Source organism: Trichosurus vulpecula, chromosome 2 (genome assembly GCF_011100635.1).
Source record: "Trichosurus vulpecula isolate mTriVul1 chromosome 2, mTriVul1.pri, whole genome shotgun sequence".
In the NCBI taxonomy this organism is placed as follows: Eukaryota; Metazoa; Chordata; class Mammalia; order Diprotodontia; family Phalangeridae; genus Trichosurus; species Trichosurus vulpecula.
The window spans coordinates 284,246,748-284,259,901 of NC_050574.1; the positions used below are offsets into that span (position 1 = coordinate 284,246,748).

Consider the following 13,154-nt stretch of genomic DNA (forward strand, 5'->3'; position numbering starts at 1 on the left):
GAGACAGAGAGAGAAGAAGAAGAAGAAGAAGAAGAAGAAGAAGAAGAAGAAGAAGAAGAAGAAGAAGAAGAAGAAGAAGAAGAGAAAGAAAGAAGAAGAACAACAACACAGACAGAGACAGAAACACAGAGAAAGGGGAGGGGAGCATTTCATAAAAATTTACTATATACCAGGTATTCACATATACTAATAACAATTATTAAAATAACCCTGTGTGCACACACATGTACACAGTCAGAAAGATATTTCTTTGCAGAGGACAACAGAGAAATTTTTATAGCTCTAGTATTTTTACAATGGTGAGTTTTATTTCATTTTCTTTTCAGTAGGCAGCCTGTTCTACATACAATGTGGTACCTATAACATATGCTCTCTCAAAATTGTATGCTGTGTGAAATTGCTCTTTGGGATAGCAAAGTGTCCTGCTACCATGTATAAATTGTAGGTATAATTTAATTTGGTACACTGAGTGAAGTCAGCTAGGATAAGGTATCTAAAAGTGAGAACATGAAGGTTGACTCTTTTACTTATCTTGAGGTAGGTCCTCTATTATACAGCCAAATAGTAGATATGCCTGGACTTTATGATGACATTAAAATGAGCCAGGGGAACAAATAATGTTTTCTCTGGTTAATAGAAATAATCAGAAGCTGAGGCTTCTAACACTGCATGTTTTTTCAATGTCCACAGATAATTTCCACAATAAAAAGAGAAGCGGAATATGCATTTGAGCAAAGAAAAAAAAAATCAAAGGAGAAAAAAAATGGCTATTTAAATTGTTTCCAAATGCCCAGTTTGGTGTTTCTTTCTTGCAGCAAAGTTTCCATGCCCACCCACCCGTCCCCACAGATGCAGAAATAATCGTGTGTGCCTTCGACCTGAGCAGATTTGCAATGAGATTGATGACTGTGGTGATAATTCAGATGAAGATCATTGTGGTGGTAATTCCGTTTCATTTGGAATTCATTCCAAACCAACAACAGAAAGCTTATTTTAATGGTTATTGGGTTTTGAATTCAGATTTTCCATTTAGTTTAGTGAAATAAAAGTGTGGCATGTGGGGATTTCATCCAGCTACTTTGCTTTATGGAAATAAATTAAAGTAGTTTAATGTTACTAAATTTGCAGAGTTTCTACATAGACTGTTTCAAAGGATATAATACTAATACTGACCATTTATATAGCACTTGAAAATTTCCAAAACACATTACATATGTGAACTCATTTGACCCTTACAACAACTCTGTGATGTAAGTGTCTTTATTATCCTCATTTTGTAGATGAAGGAAACTAAAGCACGCTAAAGATAAGTGACTTTCCCAGGGTCATGCAGCTGAAAGTGTCTTAGGCAAGATTCCAAATTAAATCCATCACCCTGTTTTTCAGTGTAGGTATAGGTGTATATATTAGATAAAGAGGAAGCCTGGTGTGGTGAAAAGAATGCTGGATTTGGTGTCAGGAACACCTGCATTCAAATTTTCTCCCTGGAACTTAATACTTCTGTGGCCCTGTGCAAGTCCTTTACGCTGTATAAAGTTTTATTTATCAGATAATTCACTAACAGTCTATGCTGGCATAGGAAAATTCTTCTTTGTTGATGAAAACACAAATTCTTTTTTTTTTTTGAGGAGGGAAGGCAATTGGGGTTATGCGACTTGCCCAAGGTCACACAGGTAGTAAGTCTGTCAAGTGTCTAAGGCTGCATTTGAACTCAGGTCCTCCTGACTTCAGGGCTGGTGCTTTACTCACTGCGCCACTTAGTTGCCCCTGCCCTTAAATTTAGAAGACTTTTATACTTTTATACTCTTATGTATATATATATATATATATATATATATGTATGTATATGTCTTCTTCCCTCTTAAACCCATTCCCGATGAAAGTAGGTTACCAGAACTATCAGCCCTCCTCCCCCATCTAATTTCCTCTATATCCATTCTTCCTCTTGCACCTCATTTGTATAAAATAATTACTCTTTTTAGCTGTTCCTAAATGGTTTTACTTTTTAAATTCATATCATAGTCAGATTTACCCCAATCTTTCTTATGAGCTCACCAATTATTAGTAAGAATCTTAGATATATATAAAAGGTAAACAATCTGTCCTTATGAATCCTTTGTAATCAGTCTTTGGTATGTACCTCATATTTCTCTTGGTTCTTGTATGTCAAAACTTCTATTAAGTTCAGGATTTTTTTAACAAGAAAACACAAATTCTTATGAATATTTGTGTATAGGTATAGAGATATATGTCTACATGCACATAAACATTTACAAGCACTACACAAGAAAGAGTATCAAAACTGAATAGAATGGAGTCCACCAATCTATATTAGGGCCCCAGAAGGTCACATATTGACTTAGTTTTAAAATGTAATGCTACCTGTTTTATTGTATTTTTATTGATTTTATGAAATATTTCCCCATTATATTTTAATTGTACTCATGAGTGCTGAGACCACCTGCAGCCCATGGATGGTATGTCTGACACTTCTGTTATATGGTGTCATACAGTAGACAAAGAAGAAAACTTTGAGTTATAAATACCCAAGGCCAAACCCCACTTCTATTATTTCCTTGTCATGTGACCCTGGTCAAGTCACCTAACTTCTATGTGCTTCAGTTTCCTCATTTGTAAAGTGTAAGGCTTGTACTCTCATGATCTAGAAGGTTCCTCCTAGTCCTAAATCTGAGGTCCTCTGATCTCTTGTATATCTTTTGTTGTCGTCACTTGCATGTAATGAATGTCCAATATATATTTATTGATTTATTAAATGCTTAAACTATTCATTGCATTTGTTTATGATTGTATAGATAAACTTACATATAAAACAAGACCTTGTAAAAAGGATGAGTTTGCTTGTAGTGATAAAAAATGTATACCCACGGAGCTACAATGTGATCGTTTCGATGACTGTGGAGATGGTTCAGATGAACAAGGCTGCAGAATAGGTGAGTTTGCATAGCGTTGGGCCACATTAAGGTGACACGGTGTATAGAATGCCCAGCCTGGAGTCAGCAAGGCTTATCATCCTGAGTTCAAATCCTGGCCACAGACACTTATTAACTGTGTGACCCTGGGCAAGTCACTTAACCTTGTTTGCCTCAGTTTCCTATAAAATGAACTGGAGAAGGAAATGACAAACCACTAGAGTATCTTTTCCAAGAAAACCCCATATGGGGTCATGAAGAGTCAGAGATTACTGAAAAACAACTGAACAGCAACATTATGTCAAGTAGTTGTAATCTTTGTGTGTGTATGAAACCAAAGTAGCATCTCAGAGGAAGAAAAGGACTTCAGAAGTCATCTAGCCTGGGCTATATCCAAACATATCATCTATTGCAAGTAACCGTTCAGCTTCTTCTTACAGTCTCTAGTGATGGGAGCTTACTACCTCCTGTATCAGGCCACTCCAGTTTGGAGCAGGCAACAGTTAGGGACTTAAGATAGATCGGTCTCCCTCAAGACTTGCTTCACTCTTTCTCAGTCTTTGTTACTTTGACAAAAAGATACTTCTTGTAACTTGATGTAAGCAAAGTCTAACTGTTTTAAAAGGCCTCGTTAAAGCAATCCTTTGTTTTAAGAGTCTCTGAAATTACTTTAAGTAATTAACAGAGAAAAAAAAAGGGATAACATCTAAATAAGTACTCCCTTTAAACTGGAAAGCCTGATGTTCAAATAAGGACTCTAGTTTGAGCCTTTGAATGTGTGACCAGGAACTTTTTATGAAAAAAAAATTAAAACTAATTATTTTAGGCATATACAAAAACTGATACTTGCCTTGAGTCATGGTGAAAATGAGGGTCATTTTCCCCTTTCCTATTATCAGTAATTTTTTGTTTCTGTAAAGTATATTTTCATTCTTCAGGATGAGTTCTAGGAAGTTTTGGAGTTGTTCAGATCCTATCTATATATTTGTAATTTTACATTGTGCTAATAATGAGTATCAACTTTTCCTGAATTTGAGGAAATTATTGAGCTTATGACTAAAAGGCATATACAGACTGCTTTTAAAATATATATAAAAAGTAGTTGAAAGATTTGAATTTTAGAGTCATTTTTTTACAAGTTATTCCTCGCTAAATGATGATAAAGAACCCAACAAGAAAAGGGCAATATAGAGAGGTGATAGACAAAGTATGATGCCTATCCAAATCCACGTTAGGAATCTATGGGATAAAACACTAACTCCTGGGAGGGCTTAGAAATTGTGTTCACCTTTGAAGTACGCCTCCAGAAAACTGTGTCTCCAGCCATGTCTCAAGAAAACCACTGCAATGAACTACAGATTTAGGAGGGTGAAGAAATGCTGCTTCTACTGTCAAAGGCCTCTCTATAACCTTTCCTTTTATAAAATAATGCCTTCCCAATAGGATGTCCTTGTGGAATCCCACCAGCAGCAAGTCTTGGTAACAGCTTGAAGTTGTGGCTAATGACACCATAAAATATTCTATCTAAATTATATTAGCTATAAATTAACCCACTTTTTTTGTTTATGCACCTTTCTAAGGGCCAAGGGATCATAAGGAATGAAAACTATAATCTTATGCAATACTAAAAGAACAATCTAGGGAGAAAATTAATATCATTTTCAAATAAAAAAGATATAAAGCTCCCACATTAGGAATTAGAATATATTAGATTTGACCATACATTTTTAATCCTAGTTCCCACTGAATATACCTGTGAAGATAATGTGAATCCATGTGGAGATGATGCATATTGCAATCAAACACAAACATCTGTTTTCTGTCGTTGTAAGCCTGGATTTCAGAGAAACATGAGAAACAGACAGTGTGAAGGTATAGTACATTTCATAAACAGCTTGCTCTTAAATCTTTGGGTTATGAGATGAATCCTAAAACTGCTAAATTGTGAGGTGACAAGCGATTGATTTTCATCAAAACTGTATGCAATAATGTGATACCATATTACTTATGAGAATGGAGAGTCTCTTGGGTCAAGCATGGGTTTGTTAGACAGCTGAACTGTCATTTAGGATACAAAGCCTTTTGTAGAAAAGCCTCAGACCTGGAGGAACTAGATTGTTTTGTTCTATCTTTGGTTTTGAAATGCAAATAAAGAAATTCCTATTCCAGGAACTATTGGAAAATTGGGTTCATTTCATTAAAGGATATATTCTTGTTGACCCAGTTCTATGGAGTTATGAAAGTTCTTTTTTAAATTTTCTGTTACTGTATGGATACTGTGACTCAGAAAATATTCTAGGGCATGAATACATTTTGATTTTAAACCAATGACATACACTAAATTGATATTTGCCAACTCCTGTCTAGATTGGTTAATACCTTCTCACTATATAAAACAGCCAAAGGAAATAAGTTATATGCCATGATTTAGAGTTAGCTGAATGTTGTTCTTTTTTTCTTGGTGGGAGTGGGAAAGGAGAGAAAATAGGCAGTCGGTGTACTGTTATTAGTCTTGTCCTCTCCCTTAGCATGGATGGATGAAAGGAGATTGCATGAATTTTCTTTGTATTCTGATTAAAGTTAGAATAACTTGTGCTATTTCACTTTAATCATTATCAAAAATTTAATTGATGGCTTTTATTAGCAAAATAGATTTATCTTTTTAGATGACCTACAGACAAGCTTTTGACTAAGGCACAGTCTTGATTTACTAATATTCTTCTGGACAGTCATTACTGTTGTGGATATATTTTAATTAGATTTACAAAAGGCTAATGCAGATTATGTGATTTTCAAACTGGTAACTGCCCTCCCCTCTATTTCCTATTGCTCTGAAATTGTCCCTTCTGGTTCTTTTTAGTCATGTAAATGAAATACTCTTTACTCAGTCATAGCATCCACATCCTTATTTAATTACCAGAATGTTAATTGTACTGATTAGGCATGGGAATGGAGGAAGATATTACCTGGGTGATAATTACAGTAATATTCCATAAAGTTTATATTCACCCTACATGGCATTAAATAGGAGCACATGTAATTGAAATTTGCTTTGAAATAATTGTAACCATAATGGTGCCCATGATGATAATGATAGCTAGCATTTATATAACACTTTAAGACTGGCAAGGTCCTTTACAAATGTTATGTCATTAGAGTCTTACAAAACCCTTGTCAGGTAAGGCCTCTTATTGATCCCATTTTACAGATGAGATCACTGAAGTAAAAAGAGGTTATACGATCTCTCCAAGATCACACGGTTAATGTGTCTTAAAAGCCACATGGTTAGAATTTAGAACGCCTAGGGTAAAGACAAGACAAAATGACATGATAATGGAAGGAGAGGTTTTGTGTGTTTTGTGTTGTGTTAAGTGGAAAATAGATTGAGTTGACATACTCAAAGCAACTCTCTGACTGGGACCCCAATATTTTTCCATTGGTTTCTTCTTCCTCTGACCTCCAAAAGATTGCCAAATTATTTTTAATGATAAATGGAGGTATATGATCTGTTATAAATGCGGGTATAATGATTTAATGATAAATGGGGGTATAATGAAATAAAATATAGGAATGTAAAATCAAGTATGTATCAGATCATCACCTAATGCCCATCTAATTGAAGAGATGATTTTGTAGTGCAGAAAGAGCTTACCTATGACTAGAAAGACCAGACTTGAAGTCTTGCCTCCAATACATACTGACTGCATGATCCTGGACAAATGACTTCACATCTCAGAGATCCTAGGCAACTAAATATCAAATGTCACAAGTTTTAGAGCAGGTGTTGATTTGCACTGAGTTCCCTACTCCAATTAAAATCATGTCTAAATCTCCCCCCACTCCGTGTGTGTGTGTGTGTGTGTGTGTGTGTGTGTAAAACCTCTTTAAGATGTACTTTGGCATAGTTGATAGAAATGAAACCTCATAACCAGGACCTTAGCAAAGTCCTGCCTCTGACATTTTGGCTGTAGCTGAGAAACTACCAACCTCCACTGGTAGAGGGAATTTCACCACTAGGGAATTCCCTATGCTGTTGAAATCTCAAGTCCAGTCCCAAGGCATTGAGTTCCTTTCTTGCTATTCAAAAGGGATATCACATGACCACTTTAAAATTGTAAATTCTAACTGTAAGCAGCTGTAAAACATATTCTGATAACAAAGGGAAATCAGAGAATATCGATTTGGAGAAATGAAGATACTTGAAAGTATTTTCAATGGGTGATTTGATAGTTCCTAATCAGGGCAAAAAAATAAGTAATTAAAACTAAATTGCTGATGGAGATAAAGTGCACAGTTATGTGAAAGCTATGGTGAACTCAGCCAACAGCATAAAAGAAGAGTGATTTTATTCACAAATGTTCTAGGAGTTCACAGTAGAAAATTAAGGATACCAAGTTACAGGAAGCAAAAGGAACTTGGCTTGCTGAGGATGCCAAAGTTCCCCATATTAGGACCACACACTTATAGGCTGCCTTTAGGATGGAAATGATGTTACTTTGTCTTTTTTCCCCCTAGACCTCAATGAATGCTTGGTGTTTGGGGCCTGCTCCCATCAATGTGTTAATATGAAAGGGTCATATAAGTGTGTGTGTGACCAGAATTATAAGGAAAAGAATAATACCTGCATAGCAAAAGGTAAAGTTATAAATATTCATTTTAATGTTACCACATATTTTATTTAAAAATCACCTTTAAGGTAGTTGGTGAAGTGTGTCTTTTAGCAGATATATCTTGAGCTGTTTGGCTGTAGTTCCATTCTTAAAAAAAAAGGGTGATACTGGTATGTGGGAGTATTCTTCAATACTGATTGATGAAGGTCCTGTTGAGTGGTTATACTTCTTTATTAATCTCAACTAGGACATCATTTTAACATGATTCTCAAAAACAGGGTGATTAATGAAAAAAATTCTCTGTGGTTAAATTTCACAATCAAAGGTGATATTCAGAGTTAAAGTGTCTTAGCACAATGCCTGATCCTATGGGGGCTTTTTGGGCAACTAGGAAAAGAGTTAAGGATTGACAGTGCCTTCTAAAGAAGGGAATTTTAAATAAGGATTTTAATGGTTTTAGCCCAATTCCAGTAGTCATGTTCTGATTCCTCTTCCCCTTTATTCATAAAAATAAGTTTTCATTAAATACCAGGTATAAAATTAAAGTGTTTAGAATAAATTTTCATCCTTAGCCTAGTTTGTATCATTCACAAAAATACTATGATTATAATAAAATCACATACCTTTGTCCCTAACCCTGCCCCTATCTCTCTGACCTGATTTGGGAATGGGGTGTTATAAGTAATTGAGCTTCTTAATAAAGAACAACTACTTAAATTTATACACTACTAAATTCAGTTATCACTAAAACCTTTTGCAAGTATATAGTGAAATTCCTGGTGCAAGAATGTCCTCAGCCAGCCCAGATCACAATCTGCATGTGACTTAGTTTATAAATTCTAAGAAGTGTTTTAAAGCACTTAGATGTTGCTGCCTACCCAGGGGTCACTCCGCTAGTGTCATAGGGAGGATTTGAAACTGGGCCCTTTCTTACTCTAAGCCCAGTACTTAATCATGTCCCACTGCCTTTATGCTAAACATAAATTAACTTCTATTAGATTTCTTATGAAGCAATTCAAAATAGTCTAATACCTCAAGGTTACTCTTATGCTGATAAATAATGCTTGACTTTGAGTGTGGAGAAACATTGATTGATCAAAAACTCCATATAATAGAATTCCATTTAAGAGAGAGTTCAAAGTATATTCATGTGGACTACTCAGATTCCCAAGGTAGTTTGGGTTAGGAGAGAACAGGGCTTTGCATTTCTTAACATAGTTGTCTGACTCCACTGTCTTGAGTATTTAATATTATAAAAATAAACATTTAGATACAACTGTTATTTAATGAAAATTGAGATTCAGTCATTGAGTTACGCAGGATCATTAATGTAAGTGTATTTAAATGTACTGTACTGTACCCTTGTATCTAGCAAAATTGAATACACTTTCCACAAAGGCCCCATTTGTGTCTATGTGAAAAATTTTGGTCAATGAGAAATTGAAATGTCTAGGTTGACATTAGAATTCTTAAATCAGGAAGGCTAAGGGATCAGAGTAAAACGATTTGATTTTGATTGAAGATGCTATATAAGCATGAAAATATCACATAATTGAAAAATAAAATGTCTGCTTTTACATTAGTTGAAATTTACTTTATTTTTGTATTTCGTTATAATAATCTCCAGGCTCTGAAGATCAAGTTCTCTACATTTCTAATGACACTGATATCCTGGGTTTTATATATCCATTCAACTACAGTGGCGATCATCAACAAATTTCTCATATTGAACATAATTCAAGGATAACAGGGATGGATGTGTATTATCAAAGGGATATGATTATTTGGAGTACTCAGTTTAATCCAGGCGGAATTTTCTACAAAAGGGTCCATGGCAGAGAAAGAAGACAAACTACCAGTGGTTTGATTGTAAGTAAACAGCTTTGAAACTTTAAAGCTGCATACCCATTTAAAAGACAAAAAAAAAGCAACAGCAAATCATCTGCCTAAGAGTTTTAACATATTGCAGTGACCCCAGAGAGCACTCAATAAATAAATGACTGACTCCCAAAGTCATAAAAAATAAAAATCATTTCCCTGGTCACTTAATGTTGCAGCTGCCTGAGAAACATTCCAACCTGCATGGTTTTATGTATTTGTATTTTTGGTAGGCACATTTTAATTTCTAGATCCTGAGGAAGTGAAATGAGGTTTTTTGAACATGTCATGAAATTCAAAGCTTATTGTTTATGTTTGTTGATATGTTGGTTTTGATTAGGAAACTTCATTTTAGAATGTCACCAAAAAATTTTCACATAAGCAAAAAGAAAAATTCAAGCCAAAATAGTGTAGATGTTTCTGTTACCTTCTGATGACTGATTCAGCAAAGCCCTAAGAAGAATGTTTCTTAGAGCATCAGACTATATTCTCTTGACATATGATAGGCATGTTTATTACTGTGGTTACTTCTTTCAAGAAAAAGAAACTACAGCATTTGTTTAGATTTATCAACACACACTACATCCTTCCTTGTTGCAGGGCATGTCAAGTGATTCTGTATTGCATGTTATGGAATAACCCAAGAAGAAAATGACAGATTAATACTTATTTTTATGGGTTCTGGCCCACTCCCATGCTACCAAAAAGTCAAGCTCTATCTCAGCGGGATGTAATTCAAACTCTGCGTTAGAAAAGCATCCCTGATGTCTCTCTGTCTTCAGGCATTATGCTGTCTGTAAGCAGCGAGCAGTGCATTTTGCAATGAGTACTGCCAAATGATAAACAGAACCTGGTACACTCCCATGCAGAGCTCAACATATTTGTATATATGTATGCATATATATTCCATATATGTATATATTCCTTTAAATTACCAAAAATAAGTAGACAACAATCATGCAAAACTCTTTATTTTGTAAGTGAAACAAATGGTATCATTTAAAGTGGAGAACTTACGGGGTATGGTAGAAAGACCACTGACTTTGGAGTCAGAGGACCTGGTGAGGTTCGAACCCCACCTCTGAAACTTACTACCTGTGTGACCTTGGGAAGTCAGTGGACTTCCAGAGGACTCAGTTTCCTCAACTGTGAAACAAGGAGGTTGGACCAAATGACTTCTGGGGTACCTTCTAGCCCTAGATCTATAATGCTGTAAGTTGTTGTTCATTCTTTTTTCAGTTGTGTCTGATTCTTTGTGTCCCCTTTTGGGGTTTTCTTAGCAAAGATAATAGAGTGGTTTGCCATTTCCTCTTCCAGCTCATTGTACAGGTGACAAAACTAAGGCAAACAGGGTTAAGTGAATTGCCCAGAATCACACAACTAGTAAGTGTCTGGGGCTGGATTTGAACTCAGGAAGATGAATCTTCCTGACTCCAGGCCCAGTGCACTGTGCAGTACACCATCTAGCTATCCCCATAATCTTATAAGTACCTAAACCATAATTCTGATGGTCACATTTAAATTTTTAAAAATTTTGTCTAACAGTATATTTATTTAAGTACAATGTAAGATCAGTCAAATTGTATAATGTTCCTGACACAGCAAGAAGTCATCTAATCCAGTGGTGTCAAAAATCAAATAGACACAGGAATCATTAAACTATACATAAGATTCCCTCCAGGCTATATACTGACTTAGATAACCATGTATCCATATTATCTGTTTTGTTAGATTCTGATTTATTTTGTTAAATATTTCACAATAATATTTTAAATTGGTTCAGGCCCTCTTCAGAGTGTTGTGGCCACAATGGGGCCCAAGGTCACCAGGTTTTCTACCTTTCATCTAACCCATTATCTTTAGGTATGTAGATAATTCCAGATTTAAGGGTTTTAAGGGTACAAAGTTCAGAAGTCTTCCAAGAGGCATTCTAGTTTGTTTCATCTCTGTTATCTATAATAGTATCCTACACATTTATAGCAGGCTAGCCTAATCTTCCATATCTTGAGGGTAGGAGATAACACAACAAATTCCTTTAACACCTAACCCTAGAAATAATTGGATTCAGATATATCCCCTAATGTTCATTATTAATTAATTAACAATTATTAATAATTTTCAAATTAATGATGTAGGTAAAAAATTAATCCCAATCCTTTCAATCCTGCCCCATGAAAATACTGATAATTTACAATCAGTATCCTTTGTGAACGGCCATTCGTATACTTAAAGATCATGACCTCACTACTAGATCATTTCCAGAATCTGTGGCCTGCTTTCTTGAACCTTCTAGTCTTGTTTTACATTATTTATACCTTCAGTTTACCATAAACTCCATTATCTTTATATATTTCATTAAAAGAAACTAAAGTTAGGATTAAGACACAGCAAGAGACCAACTGTTGCCAAATGCAAAGGTGGACTACTCCTTGTCTCTTGCATTTCAGACTTTGATGAATGTGCTATTCCATCATTTTAATAAAAAAAAAGGTGGTGGTAATGCCCTACCTTTTTTAAGTAGAGCATGAATTTTGATTGACTTTCCCAGTAGTGATGTTATATCTTTACTGGGCCATTGTTTTTTCCCTCTGGCTCCTGATCAGCATCCACTTAAGAGACAGTTGGAAAATATTATGGATCCAGGCTGAACGGTTTTTCATATTTATCATGCTTACTGTCATCCAGTGCATTATTGACCTGGATGGTAACAACTCAGGACCTACTCCTGGGGAAGAACAAAAACAAAAAAACTTAATATGTTCTCCTAGGCTAAGTCTGACATTGACCTTCTAAGCCCAGAATCATGGGAGCATGGATAATGAATCAGTGTGGGCAGATACTTTGACCTAGAGTATGCTTTGACCATGAAACAAATAGCTGTCCATTCAATAAGAAGATATCTAGGTAACATATTCCTAGCAACCAAACATATATCTTTAATCCTGCAATGCTAAGGGAGCATATTGTTTCGCAATTCAAAGGAAAAATAAAAGATGTGAAACCAAATTTTAATTTCATTATATTTCAATGAAGACCTTTATTGGAAGTTATAAAAACAACATTTTACTTCTGGGAATTTGTAAAAAAAAAAAGAGGAATACTAATTGTAATTACAAATCTAAATTTCAGATGAAGACCAAGGGTTATTTATAGTTAGAAGTATTTATGAATTTCTACCCCTCTGGGCTATACAAAGTGGATGGATTTTTTTTCTTTAACAAAATTAAACAAGTTAAAAACTTAAAAGACCGACATGATTCAATCTATATGTAAAACATAATGAGATTTCTGAATTTGAATTTTAGCAGTCAGAACGGAACATGATAACATTATGCAACATTTGTAGATACTTTCTGGCAATTTATCATTTCTAGTATGAAGTAATATAAAGCAAAGAGCAGGATGGTAAATGCTATAAAGTAGGTCAGTGCATGGAAAATGCAAATGACTTTGAAAACACAGATTAGATTTTTACCATCATAATGCTAAATATTACTGAGCCAAATGACTTACCTGAACTACCTGATCTTTAGAAACAAACACAATCATCGCCATTTTCTATTTTACCTATATATTTATATGTATTTATATACAGATAGCTATACATACTATATATAATATGTACATAATATATATATGTATGTATCACATTTTTAGATGTTTTAGGATTTAAAAATACTTTCCCCCACAGCAAACTTGTGAGGTAGGTAGTATGAGTAATTTTAACCCCATTTTA

General features: G+C 34.8%; 1 protein-coding gene across 1 annotated transcript in view; it reads left to right on the plus strand.

The window, feature by feature from the left end:
- Positions 1–13,154, plus strand: part of LRP1B (LDL receptor related protein 1B) — a 2,306,513-nt gene that overhangs the window by 2,112,699 nt on the left and 180,660 nt on the right. The window contains exons 73-77 of the mRNA XM_036744555.1: positions 816–941; positions 2,814–2,951; positions 4,668–4,802; positions 7,446–7,565; positions 9,168–9,409. Coding sequence (XP_036600450.1) covers positions 816–941; positions 2,814–2,951; positions 4,668–4,802; positions 7,446–7,565; positions 9,168–9,409 — 761 coding nt within the window. The remainder of the gene's footprint in view (positions 1–815; positions 942–2,813; positions 2,952–4,667; positions 4,803–7,445; positions 7,566–9,167; positions 9,410–13,154) is intronic.